Source organism: Eleutherodactylus coqui, chromosome 7, assembly GCF_035609145.1.
Source record: "Eleutherodactylus coqui strain aEleCoq1 chromosome 7, aEleCoq1.hap1, whole genome shotgun sequence".
Lineage (NCBI taxonomy): Eukaryota > Metazoa > Chordata > Amphibia > Anura > Eleutherodactylidae > Eleutherodactylus > Eleutherodactylus coqui.
This window is the reverse complement of record NC_089843.1, coordinates 192,389,786-192,417,331: the sequence shown is the minus strand read 5'-3', so window position 1 is coordinate 192,417,331 and position 27,546 is coordinate 192,389,786. Positions and strand designations below refer to the sequence as shown.

Here is a 27,546-nt window from a genome sequence, read left to right as displayed (position 1 = left end):
TGTGTGTGTGACGCGCATGTAGCGGTGCTGTGTGTGTGTGACGCGCATGTAGCGGTGCTGTGTGTGTGTGACGCGCATGTAGCGGTGCTGTGTGTGTGTGACGCGCATGTAGCGGTGCTGTGTGTGTGTGACGCGCATGTAGCGGTGCTGTGTGTGTGTGACGCGCATGTAGCGGTGCTGTGTGTGTGTGACGCGCATGTAGCGGTGCTGTGTGTGTGTGACGCGCATGTAGCGGTGCTGTGTGTGTGTGACGCGCATGTAGCGGTGCTGTGTGTGTGTGACGCGCATGTAGCGGTGCTGTGTGTGTGTGACGCGCATGTAGCTGTGCTGTGTGTGTGTGACGCGCATGTAGCTGTGCTGTGTGTGTGTGACGCGCATGTAGCTGTGCTGTGTGTGTGTGTGTGTGTGACGCGCATGTAGCTGTGCTGTGTGTGTGTGTGACGCGCATGTAGCTGTGCTGTGTGTGTGTGTGTGTGTGACGCGCATGTAGCTGTGCTGTGTGTGTGACGCGCATGTAGCTGTGCTGTGTGTGTGTGTGTGTGACGCGCATGTAGCGGTGCTGTGTGTGTGTGTGTGACGCGCATGTAGCGGTGCTGTGTGTGTGTGTGTGACGCGCATGTAGCGGTGCTGTGTGTGTGTGTGTGACGCGCATGTAGCGGTGCTGTGTGTGTGTGTGTGACGCGCATGTAGCGGTGCTGTGTGTGTGTGACGCGCATGTAGCGGTGCTGTGTGTGTGTGAGACGCGCATGTAGCGGTGCTGTGTGTGTGTGTGACGCGCATGTAGCGGTGCTGTGTGTGTGTGTGACGCGCATGTAGCGGTGCTGCGTGTGTGACGCGCATGTAGCGGTGCTGCGTGTGTGTGACGCGCATGTAGCGGTGCTGTGTGTGTGTGACGCGCATGTAGCGGTGCTGTGTGTGTGTGTGAGACGCGCATGTAGCGGTGCTGTGTGTGTGTGTGTGTGTGTGTGTGTGAGACGCGCATGTAGCGGTGCTGTGTGTGTGTGTGTGACGCGCATGTAGCGGTGCTGTGTGTGTGTGACGCGCATGTAGCGGTGCTGTGTGTGTGTGACGCGCATGTAGCGGTGCTGTGTGTGTGTGTGTGTGTGACGCGCATGTAGCGGTGCTGTGTGTGTGTGTGTGTGACGCGCATGTAGCGGTGCTGTGTGTGTGTGTGTGTGTGTGTGTGTGAGACGCGCATGTAGCGGTGCTGTGTGTGTGTGTGTGTGTGAGACGCGCATGTAGCGGTGCTGTGTGTGTGTGACGCGCATGTAGCGGTGCTGTGTGTGTGTGACGCGCATGTAGCTGTGCTGTGTGTGTGTGACGCGCATGTAGCTGTGCTGTGTGTGTGTGTGACGCGCATGTAGCGGTGCTGTGTGTGTGTGTGTGTGACGCGCATGTAGCGGTGCTGTGTGTGTGTGTGTGTGACGCGCATGTAGCGGTGCTGTGTGTGTGTGACGCGCATGTAGCGGTGCTGTGTGTGTGTGACGCGCATGTAGCGGTGCTGTGTGTGTGTGACGCGCATGTAGCGGTGCTGTGTGTGTGTGTGTGTGACGCGCATGTAGCGGTGCTGTGTGTGTGTGTGTGTGAGACGCGCATGTAGCGGTGCTGTGTGTGTGTGTGTGTGTGTGTGTGTGTGTGAGAGACGCGCATGTAGCGGTGCTGTGTGTGTGTGTGTGAGACGCGCATGTAGCGGTGCTGTGTGTGTGTGACGCGCATGTAGCGGTGCTGTGTGTGTGTGACGCGCATGTAGCGGTGCTGTGTGTGTGTGACGCGCATGTAGCGGTGCTGTGTGTGTGTGACGCGCATGTAGCGGTGCTGTGTGTGTGTGACGCGCATGTAGCGGTGCTGTGTGTGTGTGACACGCATGTAGCGGTGCTGTGTGTGTGTGACGCGCATGTAGCGGTGCTGTGTGTGTGTGACGCGCATGTAGCTGTGCTGTGTGTGTGTGACGCGCATGTAGCTGTGCTGTGTGTGTGTGACGCGCATGTAGCTGTGCTGTGTGTGTGTGACGCGCATGTAGCTGTGCTGTGTGTGTGTGACGCGCATGTAGCTGTGCTGTGTGTGTGTGACGCGCATGTAGCTGTGCTGTGTGTGTGTGTGTGACGCGCATGTAGCTGTGCTGTGTGTGTGTGTGACGCGCATGTAGCTGTGCTGTGTGTGTGTGTGACGCGCATGTAGCTGTGCTGTGTGTGTGACGCGCATGTAGCTGTGCTGTGTGTGTGACGCGCATGTAGCTGTGCTGTGTGTGTGTGTGTGTGACGCGCATGTAGCGGTGCTGTGTGTGTGTGTGTGACGCGCATGTAGCGGTGCTGTGTGTGTGTGTGTGACGCGCATGTAGCGGTGCTGTGTGTGTGTGTGTGACGCGCATGTAGCGGTGCTGTGTGTGTGTGTGTGTGACGCGCATGTAGCGGTGCTGTGTGTGTGTGTGTGACGCGCATGTAGCGGTGCTGTGTGTGTGTGAGACGCGCATGTAGCGGTGCTGTGTGTGTGTGTGACGCGCATGTAGCGGTGCTGTGTGTGTGTGTGACGCGCATGTAGCGGTACTGCGTGTGTGACGCGCATGTAGCGGTGCTGCGTGTGTGACGCGCATGTAGCGGTGCTGTGTGTGTGTGACGCGCATGTAGCGGTGCTGTGTGTGTGTGTGTGTGTGTGAGACGCGCATGTAGCGGTGCTGTGTGTGTGTGTGTGTGTGTGTGTGTGTGTGTGTGAGACGCGCATGTAGCGGTGCTGTGTGTGTGTGACGCGCATGTAGCGGTGCTGTGTGTGTGTGACGCGCATGTAGCGGTGCTGTGTGTGTGTGACGCGCATGTAGCGGTGCTGTGTGTGTGTGTGTGTGTGTGACGCGCATGTAGCGGTGCTGTGTGTGTGTGTGTGTGTGACGCGCATGTAGCGGTGCTGTGTGTGTGTGTGTGTGTGTGTGTGTGTGAGACGCGCATGTAGCGGTGCTGTGTGTGTGTGTGTGTGTGTGTGAGACGCGCATGTAGCGGTGCTGTGTGTGTGTGACGCGCATGTAGCGGTGCTGTGTGTGTGTGACGCGCATGTAGCTGTGCTGTGTGTGTGTGACGCGCATGTAGCTGTGCTGTGTGTGTGTGACGCGCATGTAGCTGTGCTGTGTGTGTGTGTGACGCGCATGTAGCTGTGCTGTGTGTGTGTGACGCGCATGTAGCTGTGCTGTGTGTGTGTGTGTGACGCGCATGTAGCTGTGCTGTGTGTGTGTGTGTGTGACGCGCATGTAGCTGTGCTGTGTGTGTGTGTGTGTGACGCGCATGTAGCTGTGCTGTGTGTGTGTGTGTGTGACGCGCATGTAGCTGTGCTGTGTGTGTGTGTGTGAGACGCGCATGTAGCGGTGCTGTGTGTGTGTGTGACGCGCATGTAGCGGTGCTGTGTGTGTGTGTGACGCGCATGTAGCGGTGCTGTGTGTGTGTGTGTGTGACGCGCATGTAGCGGTGCTGTGTGTGTGTGTGAGACGCGCATGTAGCGGTGCTGTGTGTGTGTGTGAGACGCGCATGTAGCGGTGCTGTGTGTGTGTGTGACGCGCATGTAGCGGTGCTGTGTGTGTGTGTGACGCGCATGTAGCGGTGCTGCGTGTGTGACGCGCATGTAGCGGTGCTGCGTGTGTGACGCGCATGTAGCGGTGCTGCGTGTGTGACGCGCATGTAGCGGTGCTGCGTGTGTGACGCGCATGTAGCGGTGCTGTGTGTGTGTGTGACGCGCATGTAGCGGTGCTGTGTGTGTGTGTGTGACGCGCATGTAGCGGTGCTGTGTGTGTGTGTGTGACGCGCATGTAGCGGTGCTGTGTGTGTGTGTGTGTGTGTGAGACGCGCATGTAGCGGTGCTGTGTGTGTGTGTGACGCGCATGTAGCGGTGCTGTGTGCGTGTGACGCGCATGTAGCGGTGCTGTGTGCGTGTGACGCGCATGTAGCGGTGCTGTGTGCGTGTGACGCGCATGTAGCGGTGCTGTGTGCGTGTGACGCGCATGTAGCGGTGCTGTGTGCGTGTGACGCGCATGTAGCGGTGCTGTGTGCGTGTGACGCGCATGTAGCGGTGCTGTGTGCGTGTGACGCGCATGTAGCGGTGCTGTGTGTGCGTGTGACGCGCATGTAGCGGTGCTGTGTGTGCGTGTGACGCGCATGTAGCGGTGCTGTGTGTGCGTGTGACGCGCATGTAGCGGTGCTGTGTGACGCGCATGTAGCGGTGCTGTGTGTGCGTGTGACGCGCATGTAGCGGTGCTGTGTGTGCGTGTGACGCGCATGTAGCGGTGCTGTGTGTGCGTGTGACGCGCATGTAGCGGTGCTGTGTGTGCGTGTGACGCGCATGTAGCGGTGCTGTGTGTGCGTGTGACGCGCATGTAGCGGTGCTGTGTGTGCGTGTGACGCGCATGTAGCGGTGCTGTGTGTGCGTGTGACGCGCATGTAGCGGTGCTGTGTGTGTGACGCGCATGTAGCGGTGCTGTGTGTGTGTGTGAGACGCGCATGTAGCGGTGCTGTGTGTGTGTGTGTGTGTGTGTGTGTGTGAGACGCGCATGTAGCGGTGCTGTGTGTGTGTGACGCGCATGTAGCTGTGCTGTGTGTGCGTGTGACGCGCATGTAGCGGTGCTGTGTGTGTGTGTGAGACGCGCATGTAGCGGTGCTGTGTGTGTGTGTGTGTGTGAGACGCGCATGTAGCGGTGCTGTGTGTGTGTGACGCGCATGTAGCTGTGCTGTGTGTGCGTGTGACGCGCATGTAGCGGTGCTGTGTGTGCGTGTGACGCGCATGTAGCGGTGCTGTGTGTGCGTGTGACGCGCATGTAGCGGTGCTGTGTGTGCGTGTGACGCGCATGTAGCGGTGCTGTGTGTGCGTGTGACGCGCATGTAGCGGTGCTGTGTGTGCGTGTGACGCGCATGTAGCGGTGCTGTGTGTGCGTGAGACGCGCATGTAGCGGTGCTGTGTGTGCGTGTGACGCGCATGTAGCGGTGCTGTGTGTGCGTGTGACGCGCATGTAGCGGTGCTGTGTGTGCGTGTGACGCGCATGTAGCGGTGCTGTATGTGCGTGTGACGCGCATGTAGCGGTGCTGTATGTGCGTGTGACGCGCATGTAGCGGTGCTGTGTGTGCGTGTGACGCGCATGTAGCGGTGCTGTGTGTGCGTGTGACGCGCATGTAGCGGTGCTGTGTGTGCGTGTGACGCGCATGTAGCGGTGCTGTGTGTGCGTGTGACGCGCATGTAGCGGTGCTGTGTGTGCGTGTGACGCGCATGTAGCGGTGCTGTGTGTGCGTGTGACGCGCATGTAGCGGTGCTGTGTGCGTGTGACGCGCATGTAGCGGTGCTGTGTGCGTGTGACGCGCATGTAGCGGTGCTGTGTGCGTGTGACGCGCATGTAGCGGTGCTGTGTGCGTGTGACGCGCATGTAGCGGTGCTGTGTGCGTGTGACGCGCATGTAGCGGTGCTGTGTGCGTGTGACGCGCATGTAGCGGTGCTGTGTGCGTGTGACGCGCATGTAGCGGTGCTGTGTGCGTGTGACGCGCATGTAGCGGTGCTGTGTGCGTGTGACGCGCATGTAGCGGTGCTGTGTGCGTGTGACGCGCATGTAGCGGTGCTGTGTGCGTGTGACGCGCATGTAGCGGTGCTGTGTGCGTGTGACGCGCATGTAGCGGTGCTGTGTGCGTGTGACGCGCATGTAGCGGTGCTGTGTGCGTGTGACGCGCATGTAGCGGTGCTGTGTGCGTGTGACGCGCATGTAGCGGTGCTGTGTGCGTGTGACGCGCATGTAGCGGTGCTGTGTGCGTGTGACGCGCATGTAGCGGTGCTGTGTGCGTGTGACGCGCATGTAGCGGTGCTGTGTGCGTGTGACGCGCATGTAGCGGTGCTGTGTGAGTGTGTGACGCGCATGTAGCGGTGCTGTGTGTGTGACGCGCATGTAGCGGTGCTGTGTGTGTGTGACGCGCATGTAGCGGTGCTGTGTGTGTGTGACGCGCATGTAGCGGTGCTGCGTGTGTGTGTGACGCGCATGTAGCGGTGCTGCGTGTGTGTGTGACGCGCATGTAGCGGTGCTGCGTGTGTGTGTGACGCGCATGTAGCGGTGCTGCGTGTGTGTGTGACGCGCATGTAGCGGTGCTGCGTGTGTGTGACGCGCATGTAGCGGTGCTGCGTGTGTGTGACGCGCATGTAGCGGTGCTGCGTGTGTGTGACGCGCATGTAGCGGTGCTGCGTGTGTGTGACGCGCATGTAGCGGTGCTGCGTGTGTGTGACGCGCATGTAGCGGTGCTGCGTGTGTGACGCGCATGTAGCGGTGCTGTGTGTGTGTGTGACGCGCATGTAGCGGTGCTGTGTGTGTGTGTGTGTGTGACGCGCATGTAGCGGTGCTGTGTGTGTGTGTGACGCGCATGTAGCGGTGCTGTGTGTGTGTGTGACGCGCATGTAGCGGTGCTGTGTGTGACGCGCACGTAGCGGTGCTGTGTGTGTGTGTGTGACGCGCACGTAGCGGTGCTGTGTGTGTGTGTGTGACGCGCACGTAGCGGTGCGGTGTGTGTGTGTGTGTGACGCGCACGTAGCGGTGCTGTGTGTGTGTGTGTGTGAGACGCGCATGTAGCGGTGCTGTGTGTGTGTGTGTGTGTGTGAGACGCGCATGTAGCGGTGCTGTGTGTGTGACGCGCGTGTAGCTGTGCTGTGTGTGTGTGACGCGCGTGTAGCTGTGCTGTGTGTGTGTGACGCGCATGTAGCGGTGCTGTGTGTGTGTGTGACGCGCATGTAGCGGTGCTGTGTGTGTGTGTGACGCGCATGTAGCGGTGCTGTGTGTGTGTGTGACGCGCATGTAGCGGTGCTGTGTGTGTGTGTGTGACGCGCATGTAGCGGTGCTGTGTGTGTGTGTGACGCGCATGTAGCGGTGCTGTGTGTGTGCGACGCGCATGTAGCGGTGCTGTGTGTGTGCGACGCGCATGTAGCGGTGCTGTGTGTGTGCGACGCGCTTGTAGCGGTGCTGTGTGTGTGTGTGACGCGCACGTAGCTGTGCTGTGTGTGTGTGTGACGCGCATGTAGCGGTGCGGTGTGTGTGTGTGACGCGCACGTAGCGGTGCGGTGTGTGTGTGTGTGTGTGTGTGACGCGCACGTAGCGGTGCTGTGTGTGTGTGTGTGTGTGACGCGCACGTAGCGGTGCTGTGTGTGTGTGTGTGTGAGACGCGCATGTAGCGGTGCTGTGTGTGTGTGTGTGTGTGTGTGTGTGTGAGACGCGCATGTAGCGGTGCTGTGTGTGTGACGCGCGTGTAGCTGTGCTGTGTGTGTGTGACGCGCATGTAGCTGTGCTGTGTGTGTGTGTGAGACGCGCATGTAGCGGTGCTGTGTGTGTGTGTGACGCGCATGTAGCGGTGCTGTGTGTGTGTGACGCGCATGTAGCGGTGCTGTGTGTGTGTGTGACGCGCATGTAGCGGTGCTGTGTGTGTGTGTGACGCGCATGTAGCGGTGCTGTGTGTGTGTGTGACGCGCATGTAGCGGTGCTGTGTGTGTGTGTGACGCGCATGTAGCGGTGCTGTGTGTGTGTGTGACGCGCATGTAGCGGTGCTGTGTGTGTGTGTGACGCGCATGTAGCGGTGCTGTGTGTGTGTGTGACGCGCATGTAGCGGTGCTGTGTGTGTGTGACGCGCATGTAGCGGTGCTGTGTGTGTGCGACGCGCATGTAGCGGTGCTGTGTGTGTGCGACGCGCATGTAGCGGTGCTGTGTGTGTGCGACGCGCATGTAGCGGTGCTGTGTGTGTGCGACGCGCATGTAGCGGTGCTGTGTGTGTGCGACGCGCATGTAGCGGTGCTGTGTGTGTGCGACGCGCATGTAGCGGTGCTGTGTGTGTGCGACGCGCATGTAGCGGTGCTGTGTGTGTGCGACGCGCATGTAGCGGTGCTGTGTGTGTGCGACGCGCATGTAGCGGTGCTGTGTGTGTGCGACGCGCATGTAGCGGTGCTGTGTGTGTGCGACGCGCATGTAGCGGTGCTGTGTGTGTGCGACGCGCATGTAGCGGTGCTGTGTGTGTGCGACGCGCATGTAGCTGTGTGTGTGTGTGTGACGCGCATGTAGCGGTGCTGTGTGTGTGTGAGACGCGCATGTAGCTGTGCTGTGTGTGTGTGACGCGCATGTAGCTGTGTGTGTGCGACGCGCATGTAGCTGTGTGTGTGCGACGCGCATGTAGCGGTGCTGTGTGTGTGCGACGCGCATGTAGCGGTGCTGTGTGTGTGCGACGCGCATGTAGCGGTGCTGTGTGTGTGCGACGCGCATGTAGCGGTGCTGTGTGTGTGCGACGCGCATGTAGCGGTGCTGTGTGTGTGCGACGCGCATGTAGCGGTGCTGTGTGTGTGCGACGCGCATGTAGCGGTGCTGTGTGTGTGCGACGCGCATGTAGCGGTGCTGTGTGTGTGCGACGCGCATGTAGCGGTGCTGTGTGTGTGCGACGCGCATGTAGCTGTGCTGTGTGTGTGCGACGCGCATGTAGCTGTGCTGTGTGTGTGCGACGCGCATGTAGCGGTGCTGTGTGTGTGTGACGCGCATGTAGCGGTGCTGTGTGTGTGTGTGACGCGCATGTAGCGGTGCTGTGTGTGTGTGTGACGCGCATGTAGCGGTGCTGTGTGTGTGTGTGACGCGCATGTAGCGGTGCTGTGTGTGTGTGTGACGCGCATGTAGCGGTGCTGTGTGTGTGTGTGACGCGCATGTAGCGGTGCTGTGTGTGTGTGTGTGACGCGCATGTAGCGGTGCTGTGTGTGTGTGTGAGACGCGCATGTAGCGGTGCTGTGTGTGTGTGAGACGCGCATGTAGCGGTGCTGTGTGTGTGTGTGTGACGCGCATGTAGCGGTGCTGTGTGTGTGTGTGACGCGCATGTAGCGGTGCTGTGTGTGTGTGTGACGCGCATGTAGCGGTGCTGTGTGTGTGTGTGACGCGCATGTAGCGGTGCTGTGTGTGTGTGTGACGCGCATGTAGCGGTGCTGTGTGTGTGTGTGACGCGCATGTAGCGGTGCTGTGTGTGTGTGACGCGCATGTAGCGGTGCTGTGCGTGTGTGTGTGTCGCGCATGTAGCGGTGCTGTGCGTGTGTGTGACGCGACGCGCATGTAGCGGTGCTGTGTGTGTGTGTGCGCGTGCGTGCGCGTAGCGGTGCTGTGCGTGCACATAGCGGTGCTGTGTGTGTGTGACGCGTGTAGCAGTGGTGTGTGCGTGTGTGCGTGCAGCGGTGCTGCGTGCGTGCGCAGCGGTGGTGTGTTTGGTGCGCGTGCAGCGGTGCTGCGTGCGTGTGTGTGACGCGCGTGTAGCGGTGCTGTGTGTGTGTGTGTGTGTGTGTGTGTGCGTGTGTGTGTGTGCGCGACGCGCGTGTAGCGGTGCTGCGTGCGCGACGCGCGTGTAGCGGTGCTGCGTGCGCGACGCGCGTGTAGCGGTGCTGCGTGCGCGACGCGCGTGTAGCGGTGCTGCGTGCGCGACGCGCGTGTAGCGGTGCTGCGTGCGCGACGCGCGTGTAGCGGTGCTGCGTGCGCGACGCGCGTGTAGCGGTGCTGCGTGCGCGACGCGCGTGTAGCGGTGCTGCGTGCGCGACGCGCGTGTAGCGGTGCTGCGTGCGCGACGCGCGTGTAGCGGTGCTGCGTGCGCGACGCGCGTGTGTGTGTGCGTGCGTGCGCGGCGCCAGAAACAGTGGTACTTTAATTTCCTAATAATTACTACTAATATATAAAACACAATAATTCTGTGAATATGTTGCAGTTTTTTTCAGCATTCCATAAAACTTCTTTAGGGAACTAAGCGCTCCGGTACAACTTGTCCCCATAGACTTCTATGCAGGAACTGCCACTAAAGTAGGGTTGTCTGTACTGCCGTCTGACAGGACAGCAAGCCGGAGGTTCAGGTGTCTGTTGTCGGCACACTGAAGTAGAAGGAAATTCTGTGTGTGCAGCGGATGCGAACATGAACTCCCCTCACCTAACTTTTTCTTGCTTTGGGATACCTGTGTCTCTGCTGCCACCGGCTCATATTGCTTCATCTTAGTGGGTGTATAGGGAAAAAACAGGATCCGCACTCCCAGGAACATATAGTGAAGCAAGTTTATTCGTACAACGCGTTTCGTCCTGATGTGTACATGTACCTGATAAAGTCCCATGTAGCTGTGCTGTGTGTGTGTGACGCGCATGTAGCTGTGCTGTGTGTGTGTGACGCGCATGTAGCTGTGCTGTGTGTGTGTGACGCGCATGTAGCGGTGCTGTGTGTGTGTGACGCGCATGTAGCGGTGCTGTGTGTGTGTGACGCGCATGTAGCGGTGCTGTGTGTGTGTGTGACGCGCATGTAGCGGTGCTGTGTGTGTGTGTGACGCGCATGTAGCGGTGCTGTGTGTGTGTGTGACGCGCATGTAGCGGTGCTGTGTGTGTGTGTGACGCGCATGTAGCGGTGCTGTGTGTGTGTGTGACGCGCATGTAGCGGTGCTGTGTGTGTGTGTGACGCGCATGTAGCGGTGCTGTGTGTGTGTGACGCGCATGTAGCGGTGCTGTGTGTGTGTGACGCGCATGTAGCGGTGCTGTGTGTGTGTGACGCGCATGTAGCGGTGCTGTGTGTGTGTGTGTGTGACGCGCATGTAGCTGTGCTGTATGTGTGTGTGTGTGACGCGCATGTAGCGGTGCTGTATGTGTGTGTGTGTGTGTGTGACGCGCATGTAGCGGTGCTGTATGTGTGTGTGTGTGACGCGCATGTAGCGGTGCTGTATGTGTGTGTGTGTGTGTGTGTGTGTGTGACGCGCATGTAGCGGTGCTGTATGTGTGTGTGTGTGTGTGACGCGCATGTAGCGGTGCTGTGTGTGTGTGTGTGACGCGCATGTAGCGGTGCTGTATGTGTGTGTGTGTGTGACGCGCATGTAGCGGTGCTGTATGTGTGTGTGTGTGTGTGACGCGCATGTAGCGGTGCTGTATGTGTGTGTGTGTGACGCGCATGTAGCGGTGCTGTGTGTGTGTGTGACTCGCATGTAGCGGTGCTGTGTGTGTGTGACTCGCATGTAGCGGTGCTGTGTGTGTGTGACTCGCATGTAGCGGTGCTGTGTGTGTGTGACGCGCATGTAGCGGTGCTGTGTGTGTGTGACGCGCATGTAGCGGTGCTGTGTGTGTGTGTGTGTGTGTGTGACGCGCATGTAGCGGTACTGTGTGTCTTTGTGTGACGCGCATGTAGCGGTGCTGTGTGTGTGTGTGTGACGCGCATGTAGCGGTGCTGTGTGTGTGTGTGAGACGCGCATGTAGCGGTGCTGTGTGTGTGTGAGACGCGCATGTAGCGGTGCTGTGTGTGTGTGTGACGCGCATGTAGCGGTGCTGTGTGTGTGTGTGACGCGCATGTAGTGGTGCTGTGTGTGTGTGTGACGCTCATGTAGCGGTGCTGTGTGTGTGTGTGTGACGCGCATGTAGCGGTGCTGTGTGTGTGTGTGTGACGCGCATGTAGCGGTGCTGTGTGTGTGTGTGTGTGACGCGCATGTAGCGGTGCTGTGTGTGTGTGTGACGCGCATGTAGCGGTGCTGTGTGTGTGTGTGACGCGCATGTAGCGGTGCTGTGTGTGTGTGTGACGCGCATGTAGCGGTGCTGTGTGTGACGCGCATGTAGCGGTGCTGTGTGTGTGTGTGACGCGCATGTAGCGGTGCTGTGTGTGTGTGACGCGCATGTAGCGGTGCTGTGCGTGTGTGTGTGTCGCGCATGTAGCGGTGCTGTGTGTGTGTGTGCGCGTGCGTGCGCGTAGCGGTGCTGTGCGCGCACATAGCGGTGCTGTGTGTGTGTGACGCGTGTAGCAGTGGTGTGTGCGTGTGTGCGTGCGTGCGCGCGCGCAGCGGTGCTGCGTGCGTGCGCAGCGGTGGTGTGTTTGGTGCGCGTGCAGCGGTGCTGCGTGCGTGTGTGTGACGCGCGTGTAGCGGCGGTGGTGTGTGTGTGTGTGTGTGTGTGTGTGTGTGTGTGTAGCGGTGCTGCGTGCGCGATGCGCGTGTAGCGGTGCTGCGTGCGCGACGCGCGTGTAGCGGTGCTGCGTGCGCGACGCGCGTGTAGCGGTGCTGCGTGCGCGACGCGCGTGTAGCGGTGCTGCGTGCGCGACGCGCGTGTAGCGGTGCTGCGTGCGCGACGCGCGTGTAGCGGTGCTGCGTGCGCGACGCGTGTGTGTGTGTGTGTGCGTGCGTGCGTGCGCGGCGCCAGAAACAGTGGTACTTTAATTTCCTAATAATTACTACTAATATATAAAACACAATAATTCTGTGAATATGTTGCAGTTTTTTTCAGCATTCCATAAAACTTCTTTAGGGAACTAAGCGCTCCGGTACAACTTGTCCCCATAGACTTCTATGCAGGAACTGCCACTAAAGTAGGGTTGTCTGTACTGCCGTCTGACAGGACAGCAAGCCGGAGGTTCAGGTGTCTGTTGTCGGCACACTGAAGTAGAAGGAAATTCTGTGTGTGCAGCGGATGCGAACATGAACTCCCCTCACCTAACTTTTTCTTGCTTTGGGATACCTGTGTCTCTGCTGCCACCGGCTCATATTGCTTCATCTTAGTGGGTGTATAGGGAAAAAACAGGATCCGCACTCCCAGGAACATATAGTGAAGCAAGTTTATTCGTACAACGCGTTTCGTCCTGATGTGTACATGTACCTGATAAAGTCCCACATTCAGGACGAAACGCGTTGAACGAATAAACTTGCTTCACTATATGTTCCTGGGAGCGCGGATCCTGTTTTTTCCCTATACACCCACTTTGTAGCGGCTCTCTCCTAGAGAGATGGAGGATAGATGCGGCTCTCCTGCTGACCAGCCCGGCGGGATAAGGAAGGAACGATTGGATATTTATAGAAGCCTTTCTGGATATTGGGTGTACGTGGAGATCCAGCCCTAGGATCTCCATTATACATCGGGTGAGTTTAACCCTTACACTTTCTTTGTGATTGCACATAGTGATTAACCCTGAACTCTGGAGCGCTGTCCTAATTTTGTGTATACTTTGATTGCTTCATCTTAGATGCTGCTGCCAAAATGGGTTTAAAACTTTTCAAACCATTTAAAGCTAAATGAAAGTGTCTCGCTCTTCTAATCCATGTTGGGAAATGTTTTTTTTTTTTAAAACTTCAATAAATATTCAATTGGAAAAAATCCCTTTTATTGAGGTTAATATGTTTTGCAATGTAAAGTAAAACAAAATTAAGAGCACCAAAAGCTAAGGATGATCTCGGAGCTTATCTCACTGTTGTGCCGTTTGTTTTCTAGGATCCGTGTCAATAAGCAACTCGATGTTGAAGCTGATGAGTCCAAAACTGAGGAGAAAGTAGAAAGAAGAAAAAGAAGAAACAACTCGGCAGTCAGACATGTGAATGAGAAGGACAAAAGCCAGCAGGTGGTGATTGATCCAAAAATGGCCTCTGAGGTTCTCATGGTTGAAGTGGACAATGTGACTCACGAAGAGTTCCAGATCACCGAGGAGGTCAAAGTAAGAGCACTTTGTGGATACTGTGCTTCTGCTTGGATATCTTCAGATGTGGATTCCACCTGTGAAAGCCATGCATGAGCTATAGGGGTAAATCCTCGTGTGGGATCTGCACCAAGAACTGCTGTCGCTGCCTCTCCTTGCCGCATCGGCCACAGCAGGAATCCCATTAGAATTTGTGGGTTTACAACAAATCTGCTCGGGTTTCATGGCAAAAATCCATCTTGTGAGCACATCCATAGCTTGCTGCACTCTATGGCTGCTGTTGAGGTTTACTTTCTTTGAATGGGTAAAATACTTTATTTCCCCTTTTTATCTTTTCTCCCCACTTTTAGGCGCTTACTGCTGAAATCGTGAAGACCATCCGGGACATCATTGCTCTAAATCCTCTGTACCGGTAGGTGTGTTTTCACGTGGGGGTGGAATATATCAATGTATGAATCTTCTCACTTATTCTGCTTTTTTAATTTGTCTTTAGTTAAATACTTTATTCTGTGCTTTAGAGAGTCTGTAATGCAGATGATGCAGGCCGGACAAAGAGTGGTGGACAATCCCATTTATCTGAGTGATATGGGTGCAGCGCTGACCGGGGCCGATTCCCAAGAGCTCCAGGATGTCTTAGAAGAAACCAATGTAAGTGCTGGAATGCTGCTTCTTTGGTATGTCCCTTTTTATACGGGCTGACTGTCGGGTACATGACTGCAGAGCCGGACGTCAATGCTGAGGTCATCGGTGCTCGTGCGGAGCGTTTACGCTGACGGACTTCACCGTTGGATCGCCTACTTCTCAGGGAGCAGTTACAAAACGACAAGCCCCCGATCCAGCCATGGTGTCTAACCTGTGAGCGATTTCTGTGCATTTACACTGCATGATTATTGCTCAAGACCGTTCATTTGAACGAATTTTGAGCGATAATCGCAAGGAGTAAATGGGCCATTAGGAGGAGATTTCCAGACCATCATTATGGATATTTAATTCCTCATTAGGTTTGTTTTTCAAACATTTATCCTAGCATTCCCCCCCCCCCCTCCCCCCCAGTTCTTTTCCTTCAAATGGTGCGGACAGATATTGGTGTAAAGTGACTCTCCAGTCCCGGAGAAACCAACGTGGCCACACGACTCCTCTGTCTGCCCCCTGCCCTGTGCATTGGTGGTCTAATGGCCCTTAACATTCAGAATAATTCTGATTTCCTCGCTCTCGTGGGAATCTGAAGGAAGCTTGTCCCGCGTATGAGGACCATAAGACACTACATGCAGCTCCAGTTGGTTAATGCAGCTCTAACACGGCACGCTCTGGGACGGCGGTTATTCAGGCTTTTCTGGGGCTTCTAAAGGGCTGAGAAAAATATAGGGAATAAAAAGTCAGACATAAAAATAATTAGCTTTTTTTGCTTATGGAAAAGAGGCTAACAGATTAGGTGCAATGTCTTTTAGTGTCTTATTTTAGTTAGTGGAAACATATAGAAAATCCGGATGAATGTGTGTGTGTTTGCGATTCCTTTTTTTTTTCTCATCTTAAATAATTTCACAGATTCCAAAGCGACTCTACAAATCTTTGTCCCTGTTGAAGAAAGAATATGAACTCAGCAAGCTGCAACAGCGTTTGGGACGAGAGGTAACGTGGGAGAAAATGTAATATTGAATATAGATCCTTAACAAGCGTTAGAAAGGTACACAATGCCGCTGTGTGCAAAGTAGACAATCGTATCTACAAAGGCTTGATGTGTTTTTTTTTGTTTTTTTTCTTTCTCCCCTTGGTCCTGAACCTGTATGCAAGTGTTTCCTGCCGCCTTCAGTTCATTAATCAGTGTTCAACTGGGAGATAATTCTAGTTAATCATTCTGCACACAAATATTTGTCAGGTGGACATAGATATTGTGATAGGACAGTTAGCAGAATGGCCATCAGAGGGCTCGAAAGCAGTCATTCTGCTAAACTATAGGGAGAAAACTCCTGTGTGGCTGTGGCAGGATGGAAAGAAATGTTGATTGCTGCCACACTGACAGCTCCTGACTCCCCTCATGATGGCAGGAGGCTGCCCTCTCTGGGATGAGGGCATGTTAGATGCCCCTGAGATCACTCCCGGAATGGAAGGGTATGGAATACATATTGCTGTGATTCGTTGAGACATTAGTCTTCATAGTTGGGATTGAAGATCCTGTGTTAGATGGTTGCTAGTCGGCCAGGTATTGTTTTGGCATGTGTGCTGTGATGCCTGTTACAACAGTGTGAATATTGCTGAACTGCTGCAATAAAAGGCTGGTGAACCCAGTTTGTTCTACTAAACCCACAGTGTAGAAGTGAACTCCTGAAGGGTTGCCACCCATCTTATGAAGGAAAGATGGTCGTCCAAGAGTGATTAACCCCTAAGTTAGCACAATATGGAAACGCAATATAAAAAAAAAGCTTATTACAAAGGTGACACATAAAGTGTGTATAGTGCAAAAGTAATATAATTTATACCATGGACATTAGTAAGTCAGTAGCACTCTGCCACCCTGCTTATTAGAGGGAAAGCGTCATCGGGACAGCATAGTGAGTAAGACTGCAGCGCTTGGATCCTTAGTTAAAATCCAAGCGAGGGCAACATCTGCATGAGGTTTGTTCTCTCTCTGCCTGCACGGTTTTCCCTCGGGTACTCTGGTTTCCTCCCACACTCAAATATATATTTATTATACTGATATGTGAGTTGGGATTGTGAGCCCCAATGGGGACAGGGCCAATGTGAGCAACGATAATATCTGTACAGCACTATGGAATATGTATGCGCTATAGAAAATAAATTAGAAAATGGCCGATTTAAATCAGGTTTTTACTGTAAACAGTTTCCTTAATTTTTGGTTGTTTTACATGTTTGATGTCGCACTATATATTTAAAAAAACTTGCAGTTTTCACTCTGGCTGCTGAGTCTAATATGCTAAGAATTTTGTAGAGCAGCCTCATGGCATGGCCTACAGACACCAGGGTACTCATATAGGTCTATAAGAGTCTGTTACCTCTGCAGAGATCATTGTGCAGGGAGGAGAAGGTGGTGAGCTGTGACCATCACCTCTTGTGAATGGGGAGTCCTATGTTACGTATATTCAGTTGTAGTCCTGCTTGTAGTGATAGAGATGACTGCTGAAAAGTTTTCTCTTCTGTATCATTGGGGGGCACAACTGAAGACCTTGGGGGAAACAGCTACTTCCACTAGAAGGCGACATTCAGCGAATATGCTCTAGCTCCTCCTACCAGCTATACTCCTCCTGCAGGCAACATTCTAACTAGGAGGCAGACCTGTTGATCGACAGTCTCCAGGAACCTCTTTGATTCAGAGAATATAGGGAGGTTGGATTTTCCCGGTTACCCCACCAAGGAAGATGAACACGACGGCGTTAACTGTTCCATTGGCTGTCTAAACCTCCAGAAGAAAAGAAGGCACGTCCAAGCGCTAACTTAAAGGTGACCCGCCAGCCATATTTTCCCCATTTTCAGCTGGGCACTCCCTTCCTCTTTAAAGGCAGGCGAGCGCAGGGGTGTACACTGTTGGATTTGGGGACCCCACCTTTCTTTCTCAGTGATAGGATAAGTATTTCCTATCTTGAGTAGGGTAAGTATTCTTCCTTCCCACCCCCTAATACCCAACTACAACCCCCATCATCTCCCATTGGGAGGTGCAGGTTTTGCCCCTGCTCCAGGGGAGCCATATACTATTCCTAAGGCCACTCTCACACAGACGGTATTTTTACATAATTTAGCGGGCGTTCTAAAAAACGCTTTACTGAGCCTCCATTGATTTCATTGGGGCTCTTCAGATGATTATTTTATTGTGGCGTTTCTAACACTGTGCTAATTGAACGCTGTCTGTACTATGTGTGCGTTGATGCACCACATCACCCTGGCCTTAAGGGAGTTTTCCTTTCAGATTTCGGGCTCGGGGTTTTCTCTACAGCCACCCTCTTCTTTCTTTCCCTTCCACGTGCTGCATCCTGCAGTGCATCAGGTTACACAACTACTACGTCAGATGCGACCTTCTCCTTCAGATTCTCTGAAGGCCTATCCTTCTCATGCAGAGTTCAATGACGTTTTGAGCAGGCAATGGAACATTCCTGATAAAAGCTTCACTAAACCGAAGCGTCTGGACTTTATGTATCTTTTTCCAGAGTTGGTGAAGTGGTCGTCTACTCCAGTGGATCCAAGAAACACGCCACCCACCCTAAGGCAGGTGCTTCATTCTTCAAGACGTTCGTGACAGAAAAATGGAATCTCTAGTCAAAACCCTCTTTGAGGCAATGGGTTTGGCACTCAGGACAGTTTTCGCCTCTTCCTGGGTCAGCAAGGCCACTACTGAAGGGACCAAGCAACCTACACCAAGGTATTTTCTCTGGCTCTCCTCCAGAATTGACAGACATTGGCATCAGATAAGCCATGAGAAGACGTTTATCTGCAAAGCTTCTCTGAGACCAGCAGACACTTGGCTGGCACCTCAGCAACCTCATGATGCACCCTACAGCTAAAATCCTGGGAAGCTAATGCCTCTTAGAGCCTTCCTTTGTTGGCTCAAGACAGATTGGATGAGATTATAGGGACTCGAACCCAGCTCCTTATGAGATTATTGTGCTCTATTGCCTTGATCAAGCGTCATCTCCTAAACCTGCTCCTCCTCTACTAATGCCACTGCTCCATACCATTCTTTTATCCTACCCTGCGACCTTTAATCTAGTATTTGATGCACTACAGTCTCATCCCTTCGAGCTTTTGCGTGACGTTCTAGTCCACTTTTTAGTCTGGAAGGTGGCTGCCTTTGTAGCAGCCAGGTTTCAGAGCTCGCTGCCTTGCCGGCCAAGCCTTCATTCACTGTCTTTCTTGAGAACAAAGTGATCCTAGTCCTGGTTCCCTTCTTTCTACCTAAGGTGGTGTCGGCATTCCACCTCAATAAGGATATTGTCCCGCTTTCATATTGCTCCTCCACAGTTCATCTGCTAGAACGCGCCCTTCACAAATTGGATCAGTTCTAGCCCTGCGGACCTACCCTTCTCAGAAGGCCCTTTTCAGGCGATCTGACTCTAATCTCTGGCCCAAGATGTGGCCTTGAAGCTTCCTAGGTGGTCATCTCTCGCTAGATCCGATTTAATGGTGGTAGAGGCCTACTGTTCTAAGGGCAGAGCTCTTTTCTTCTGCGTTATGGCACATTCTATTTGGGGGCGGTGAGTGCCTCATGGGTGGTACGCAACGAGGCTTCTGCTGTATGAGGTCGTTACATGGACCTCGTTGCAAACCTTTTCAAAGTTTTACAAGGTGCCTAATTTTGCAACTGCAGATACCTCTCTCAGTCAAAGAGTTTTGTAGACGGCTATAAACTGACTGCGTGCATCCTTCTATACTCCCCCCCCCCCCCCCCCCCCCCGAGAGACTGCTCTGGAACGTCCCACGATCAAAGTTGTGTCCCCCCCAATCATACAGGTAAAAAAAAACAGATTTTTGTACTTGCTGAAAAATCTTGTCTCGTTCATTGGGGCGGACAACACTCGCCCAGTCAGTTATTAGGACTTTTACATATACTTCTCGCTGCAGTTGCACATGGTGCTACTCCAACTTACTGTTTTCATGTTGATATATTGACTTTTTCTCTTCATATCCTACTGCTTGCATGCAAACGTGGTTAGCTTTGGTGCCTGAAGGAGCGGTATATAGCTAATAGGGAGCAGCTGACAGTATTCCTGCTTAGTGTTGCCTCCTAGTGGCAGCAGCCATATGCAAAATCTTTAGCTGTGTCCTGCAGTGAATTAGACTATAGAGATTCTACGGTAAGTGCAAAGATCTTGTTTTCTCTATAGAACAGCCTTCTGTGAGGTTCAGTGATCGGTGTCAAAAATGCAAGATATTGAATTTTTTTTTAGCATACATAGTGACATTGAAAATGAAGAGTAAAAAATGAATGCAAAACCTTTATTTAAAGAGTACCTGCACTTCACCTTCAGAGCACTTCTGCTCCTTCAGCCGTTTTTGTCTCTTCAGCAGCTGAAGACGGCCCCAAGTGGTACTCTGAAGGTTCGGGTGTTCTAAACAATGGGTCCTTTTTTGATAGCACATTCTTTTAACCCTTTCCAATCCACTGTCTGGCATCTTCCTACATTCTGATTGAAGCTTGTACAGAATGTCAGAAGACGCTCCGACAGTGTATTCTTGCCGTCTATGGCCAGCCACTCCGCTGTCGCATCCTCTGTGGCACAGACACACTGGCTTTACCCAGCAGGTGGCCACATTCTATAATGGCAAAAAGAGAAAGCCTTTTAGGAAACCTTAAATCCAAAATTGAATTGGAAAGAGTTAAATGTAACCTGTATAACCTGGAAAGAAGTGCAGTTCTGCCTTAAAAAGATTAACATGGAATAATGAACAGGTCCGGATGGCTCCCCCAGCCCCCCCCCCCCAGCCCCCCCCCCCCCCCCCCCCATACACATAAGTGCCTCTTGGGGTTTTTGCCTTCCTCTGGATCAACCCCACCCCCAGGCTAGCAGACTGAACTCGATGGAGATGTCTTTTTTTCACCTTTAACTATTACTCTGTTAGTTGCTGTAGAAATGTAAGTAATACTTTTAAAATGGTATTTTGCAGGTAGAAGAGAAGATTAAACAAACACATAGAAAATACTTGCTGCAGGAGCAGCTGAAGATCATCAAGAAGGAGTTGGGCCTGGAGAAAGAGGACAAGGACGCCATTGAAGAAAAGTTTCGTGAGCGTTTAAATGACCTTACAGTCCCGAAGCATGTAATGGAAGTCATTGATGAAGAGCTGGGCAAGCTTGGACTACTTGACAACCATTCCTCAGAGTTCAAGTGAGAGGAGAACTTGGGCACTTGTATTGTTGGCGGATTTTGTCGTCTTTGCAATAATTGTCAGTAAATTTTGTTCTGCTTTTGTTAAGCAAAGTGTTGAGTCTGGGTTTTTTTTTGGGGGGGGGTTGGCTTTCGAGCGGTTTGGGTTCTGGGGAAAGCCTCGCTTAGGCGTAGCTTCAGAGTCTGTGCCAGCTACATGCCCCCTATAAATATGGCATTTTGCTGCAACCTCTTCCTTCCTCATGAAGTTTTATGTACGTCATGGCCAGGAAGAGGTTAAACCCTTTCAGCCATTACACATGTTGTATTTGTACCTTTGCTCTTTGCCTGCTGAATGGGGCCTATGGTTCTCTCATAGGATGAATGCATGAAAGAAACATGATGTGAGCAGAGCCTTCATGCCAAATGTTTGACTTTTTGCAGTGTAACAAGAAATTACTTGGATTGGCTAACCTCCATCCCCTGGGGGAAGTACAGCCAGGAGAACTTGGATCTTCGGAGAGCCGAGGACGTGCTGGAAGAAGATCACTATGGGATGGAAGATGTGAAGAAAAGAATTCTTGTAAGTTACATTTTTAGGGGTCTCCAAATACCTTAGTTCAAGAAAAGGTCTCATTAGACCTGTTCCACAAGCATATTACAGGTGCAGTCATACGGATGGGTGTCAGTCTGACGGATACTGGCTCAAACTCGGAGCATCCAAGAGTACTACGATGCCCTCAATTCAGGTCCGAAACCCAGTGGTCAGTCTGGGAGACTCTTCATTAATACAGGCACATAGATGCACTCGTGTAAAACTGGCCTTCTAGCAATACTGAAAATAAAGACATAAGTTAATGTAATTCCACTTAATCTCCTGCAGTGTTGAGCCAGAGAAAGGCAGGAGCTCCCAATATATATAAGCCAATTTTTTCTCTTTTAGAGAGTCTCCATTTGACACTAAATCTGGCTGTCAGAATAAATTCAAAACAAGTTTGTAAAGTTGACAGATGAGGGATACGGATGTGGAATAGAAAAAAGGTGGAGCATAGCCCTTTGGAAATGATTCCAGGGGCCATGAAGGTTTAAGGTGTGTAAGAGATTCTGAGGGGCTGCTGAGCACTTATAGGACTGTGGCTTCCAAAGCTTCGAAGAAGGCTCTGTGACTCGCATTTGGAGCATAAATATTTAGCTGCTGGGATCTCCGTTAGGCCCTGTCACCTCCATGTGTGTGATCAGTCAGCTACATGGCTCTTTAAGCTGGGTTCTCACACGGCAGGATCCCGCTGGAAATCTCGTGGTTTGGCCGCCGCGAAAAACCTCGTGACTTTCGGAAAGCGCCGCTTTTGGAGCGGCTTGGTCGCATGCTCTTCCGTTGAGAAAAAAATAAAAATTGACGTGCTGCGACTGGGAAATCCGCGACGCATGCGCTGGCTTTACCGAGACGGATTGGCCGTCCTGTGTGTACGAGATTTTTCAAAGATCTCGTCCACATGGCTGGCTATTCCCAGGATTAGCGGCTGCAGGCAGATCTGCCGGATGGAATTTCTGCAGCAAATCTGCCCTGTGTGAACCCAGCCTTGCTGTGCCATTGCTCACACCCGCCCATCGTCCCAATGCCAGAGACCCATACACTTTCCACACTCACAGCTTTCAAAGTCTGCAGAATTCTGCTTCCTGCAGGTGCGTCTCCTGTAGTAGTGCGATATCTGCCCCCCAATCGTTTTATGTGTCTCCGGACCCACATACATCCATTAGGGGACCTCAGACCTTCCACATTCTATGTCACAATTATCATCTGATGTCCCGGTGGTAAAGACCAATGTGAAGGAGGTCTAACCTAATTGCAAAAAGACAGATGTAGGCCCGCAAGACCCCAAATCAATCTCCACTCTGTGAAGTAAAGTGCGTGACATTAGCATACTATCTGAGAAACACTGGACCTGTAAGCTGCAAGCACACTGTAGTCCTATATACCTTGTCTTCTGATGCTACATATGGGCATTCCTGTTCAGACTAAGTATTAGATTGGGTTCACATGGGGCGGAATTGCAATGGAATTTCCATGCAGGTTTACTGCATGGATGTTCCGCCAGCAATTTTTATCCCATTCGCAAAAATCTCGTCCTTACATTGTGGCCAAGCTGCGCTGAAATTGACATGCTATGCGGAAAGCAAAGCAATAGTTTGTCTCCCAACCGACACCCCCCCCCCCTTTTTTTTTTTTTTTTTTTTTTTAAATATTACAGAAGAATCAAAGAATTGCCTCTGTTACTCTAGTCCAAGACTTTCATAACGGTCTGTCGGGCTCTGCACTTGTGTTTGAGGACCCAGATGATGGGCTCGCTGCACCTTCATAGGCCTGCAGCAATTCCTGCTCACATTTGTTTTAGCTCTCTAGGGGAATATCTTCAGGCAGTCAAACTAACTTCAGATTACGCCTTCTGTTCTCCAGATCTTCAATGCGCTTCAGAAAGCTACTAATCGTAAGGTCGTCCCCCATATTGGATGCAGGTTGACCGCATCTTGAGAAGGTTCCCCTTGTAAAAGATGGAGTGAACCCTTAACAGTTGCTGTCAGCGTAGTCTTCAAGTGGTCAATAGCTTGTAGTCAGTGGTTGGATGTTGTAAATCTGGCTTAATCGTGCCGAAACTTGCTGCCTTTTATAAAATTGTCATTTGTATCAGTTTCCACAATTGTCAATTCTACAGTCTATGGAGAAATGTAGGGCAGCTTCAGTGGTTTTCGGATGCTTTTTCACACTACAAAGTAAATGGTATTCCATATACTTTCTATGGCCACTGATAAGGTGTCACAAAACGACGAATGAAATCCTACTTGCAGAGATGGGGAAGCGTCCAGACGGGGAGCAGTAGTACTGTTACTTTAACATACTAGCACTGGAACCGGAAGCCATATGTTTAATCCATGTTATAATGTCAATGGTAATTTGGGGGTTTATGGCCATTTCCCTATGCATCCAGTTGTCTGTATTATGGATATATTTACTCTCAATAAGTGAGACTTGAAAAATTTAGGCAGTGCCCGTATAGCAAAATAGAGGAACAATAAAGAGGATGAGCTGTTCAGCTGACTTACAATTCTGTTGCAATATGTTCTCCAAAATGTCCACTAGATGGCGTTGTGGATTGTTAATAATGCATATTATCTAGCACCTTCAATGGAGTTGCAGGCAATAGCAGTATATGCAAGCCAGAGTTTAAGGGGAATTAAACAATATCTCTGCAGCGCCATCTATTGGAAGGCAGTATTCCTGCATTTAAGGGAGTACAGTGCAGTTCTAAGGCCGCCTTTACACATTCTTTTGAATGGGGTTATAAATGAGAGATTTTTTTTTTCCTTCCTTCAATCATTGGGCATGTTATCACATTGCATCTCCCATTGTCCTCAACGGGGCAGGCGGCAGCATTGCAGTATGCATATAATTATATAGAGTGCTCTTTCTTGCAGTTTTTATAGGCATGGGGGTGGGATTTGGATAAGATTAACTAATTTATAGATTAATGGTCAATAAGTTCTGACCATTTATGCATATTATTAGAAACTTGGCATTGAGGATAGAGCATGTAATTTAAAATGTTGATTGCTTTTAGCATAATGCATCCTTTTGTTTACTTCTAGGAATTTATAGCGGTGAGTCAGCTCCGGGGAAGTACACAGGGGAAGATCCTCTGCTTCTACGGTCCACCAGGAGTAGGAAAAACCAGTATTGCCCGCTCCATTGCCCATGCATTGAACAGGGAGTACTTCCGGTTCAGTGTGGGCGGGATGACGGACGTGGCTGAAATTAAGGGCCACAGGTGAGTCTCCACATTAGACTTTTTATTTAACAGTATTACTTTTAATGTAGAATCCAGCAGCCCACTTTATCAGTACTTCCTCGGCTTCATCTTGCCCTCATAGCTTTACCCCAAGCAGCCACTTCAACTCCTTCCTGGTATCCTCCTTCTCCACAGCTTTAAGACTCCCCCAAATTGCACTTTTCTCAACGTTTCATATGAGAAGACACTCTGATTCTACAGAAACTCTTGAGTTAGAGATGCTGAGAGCTCCTGTAAGTTACGTGAAGAATAAATGAACCAATGGAGGGTGGGGCAGTAGGTTTTTAACGTCTGTTTTTTTTTGTTTGTTTGTACCAAACAGAAAAAGGGTGTGGAGCTATCCCGTAGAAGAAACTAGATGCCCTACATCATGGGTGTCAAAGTCATTTTAACCCAGGGCCACATAGGGGAAAATTAAACAGAGGTACTACCCAACCAGATAGACGCTCCGTTGATGGCAGGTGTGCTGGAAGAACTTAAAAGCAACTGGTGCACGGTTTAATTGTCTGAAATACAAGAATTAGGAAGACGATGGGTTCAAACCCACTTCTCTTTTTATGAAAGCCAGCAGATAAACACGTTTCGAGGCTCAAGGTCTCTTCATCAGTAATACCTGGGGACAATGCTATAGTGTAAGAACTGCATGATTCGGAGTGCAAGGACAGTGGTGCAGAATGAAGAAAACATGAGCTATAAAATAATACCAATTATACATAGAAAATAATAAAAAAAAACACTTTTTTAGCATTTGTGCTAAATCATGACGATGGACAAAACTTGATATATAAAAGTGAAGGACATCATTACAAAAGTGTACAAAATTTTTTTTAAGGGTGGAAAAAGACCCTAACAGACCATAAATGTAATCTTGAGTACACCAAGCTATAAAAGACACCGGACTGAAAATAAGTGACAAATGAAATATATAGAATATGCAAACAAAATTCATGAGATCGTGAAAAAATGTGGTTCAAAAAAAGCTAAATGCACATCAATCATAATCCATGTGAAACTATAAGAAAAAATGTATCTTACAAACTCGCTGAAGGATAAACCGATAACGGAGCTGAACACAAAGTTTGTAAGGAGAAATGGTGGAAGGTGGATAGTACTAGTATATACTGGCCGCTATATTAATACGGTGAAGGGCTGAAAAGGCTTACCGGGAGCACGGAGACTGTGGGGATGCAGCCCGCCAAGGGGGCAGGTCTGTGCTGGAAATGGTACATTCGTAGTGTCCCAACACCCTAATAAAGCTGCTGAGTCAACAACCCCTTAAAGTTTAAACCTTTTTCGTATTCTTCTGTTTGTAGATTGAGTACAACTGAATCCCATGTGTATTTATGCCAAATGAAAGAGGTTCTGCCATCAGGTTCGTGCTGCATGAACCCTGGACAGGTCATGTCTAGTGCAGAAGCGTGGCAGCACTTCAGAGTAAAAGCTCCATGGGGCAATAGGCATAACCTGTGAACCTTATGGCAAAATCCCTTTAATAACCCTTTTTTATGTACTACTAAACGGCTACTAAGTGATTGTCAGACATGTTTGATAACTTTACCTTTTTGCATATATGGATGTGTAAATCTACAATTTCCTCCTCCTTACAGGAGAACGTACGTCGGGGCCATGCCAGGAAAAATCATCCAGTGTTTGAAGAAGACCAAAACTGAGAATCCTTTAATTCTCATTGATGAGGTTTGAGACTCCCCTTAATTATTTGGTGCATTCAGTGCTGTGAGGTTTCTAATGTTTGACTCCATCAATTGTCCGTTCTGTCAGCGCTGCCTCCTGGTACACTCTGCAGTCTTAGTACAATGGCTTAATTATTGTGGAGTCGTTACATAACTGCTAAACTGTAGACGACCACAGGAGTCACAGATGGGATTCACCAGGGTGTAAAGGGATTGGCCACTTGGTAAAACATTTCCTAAGAGCCCTTGGAACGGTTTGCTCTGGTGTAGTACACTGTAAAGCGCCTCATTACACAATGCTCGTAAGAAGGCTGCCATCTATTGGGGATGGAAACTGTCTATGGGAAGCATGATGGCAACTGATTAACCCACTGGGCCACTTACTCAGCAGTCTCTGGCTTCCTCCTCCTCTTCTGCAAGCACTGAATGCTCCCAGCATCTGCTCAGTAGAGGATCCAATCGAGAGAACGGTCTTGGGGGTAAATGAGGTGATCACTGCAGGACGAGGGGGGCACGTCCAGTGGACGAGGGGGGCACGGACGCTGCACGGTTTACGTTGCCCATAGATAGGCTTACAGTTCAGGGACTTCTAGGAAATATATTTTATGAAGTGGCTAGCCTCTCTAATATGTGTGCTTTGTAGAAAATATCCAAAGTAAGCTGTTAATGGGGGTCTCAGGGTTGTGTGTTTTATAGTTGGCCCTGCAGGAGATCCTTCACACTAGGTAATTTCATGCTTTTTATACTATTCCAGTTATTAAAGTTCTGGAGAGTTCCCTATAAAGTCCACTTTAAGTATTTGGAGCAGCAGTGAATGTGTTAACGTTAACGGTGGTCCTTTTTAAAATCTAGCAGCTAATTCCCTGTAAATGTTCATTACATAATCTGAAGGGCCATCCATGCAATACAAGGGGAGCGCGAGTCATTTACTTTCTGGTCCTGCTCATAGGTGGCGATCCCAAGCAGGGGGATTCCCTTCTCTGATGTCCATGTACCATGATGGGACATATGGACTGCGGTTGTCTTCTTGTCACAAGTGGGTTTGCTTTACAAGCAGTCTGTATGCTCTGTTTGGGCTCATGGACGTCCTATCAAACCCCCTTGGAGGACGGAGCAGGAAGTTGTTGCAGTTAGCTTAATGAATGTCACTCTATATTCTATGGTCCCAAATTGATTTGGCGCTGTGTAATGAGGTATTTACTGCTGCGGTTGTAGAATATGTGGAATTCTTGCTTTATTGCTGAAAAGGAGTTGAATGAAACATGTTGTCACTGGTTGTCCTGTTTTAGCATAAACTATACTATGTCTCCTCTGGTAGGTTGATAAGCTTGGCCGTGGCTATCAGGGTGATCCATCTTCCGCTCTTTTGGAACTCCTAGATCCCGAACAGAACTCAAACTTTCTCGACCACTATTTGGATGTGACTGTAGACTTATCGAAGGTAACCTTTCTGCGGTTCATCTGTAATGTACAATGTTACTTTGTAGCAACCCCAGTGGATGCCATAGCACCTGACAAACCCCGTCAACCTGGAACTGGGTCCTTTGGGGCTCCCTCGATTGAGTAGTGCTGCATCAATGCTATTACTGTCAAATTTAACAGAATTGGTAACGGAGGCCCTGGGCAGAGCCTTCGATGCAAATGTTCAAGGACTCCTTTCTTTGCCTTTTGGTTAAGGTATATTTAAAAGGTGAAGAAGGTTTCTTGGCTCAAGCATTGATAATTAGAGAACTACCAGCGACTTTCTTCTCTGTATTTGCAGTGATGTTGCCTGGAAGTGCACCCTTAG

The 27,546-nt window shown here is 51.2% G+C and overlaps 1 protein-coding gene across 1 annotated transcript in view; it reads left to right on the top strand.

Moving 5' to 3' along the window:
- Positions 1-27,546, top strand: part of LONP1 (lon peptidase 1, mitochondrial) — a 66,343-nt gene that overhangs the window by 10,334 nt on the left and 28,463 nt on the right. Inside the window, exons 4-12 of the mRNA XM_066574158.1 lie at positions 13,211-13,430; positions 13,763-13,824; positions 13,931-14,060; positions 14,958-15,041; positions 20,025-20,245; positions 20,669-20,807; positions 23,867-24,045; positions 25,674-25,761; positions 27,076-27,198. Coding sequence (XP_066430255.1) covers positions 13,211-13,430; positions 13,763-13,824; positions 13,931-14,060; positions 14,958-15,041; positions 20,025-20,245; positions 20,669-20,807; positions 23,867-24,045; positions 25,674-25,761; positions 27,076-27,198 — 1,246 coding nt within the window. The remainder of the gene's footprint in view (positions 1-13,210; positions 13,431-13,762; positions 13,825-13,930; positions 14,061-14,957; positions 15,042-20,024; positions 20,246-20,668; positions 20,808-23,866; positions 24,046-25,673; positions 25,762-27,075; positions 27,199-27,546) is intronic.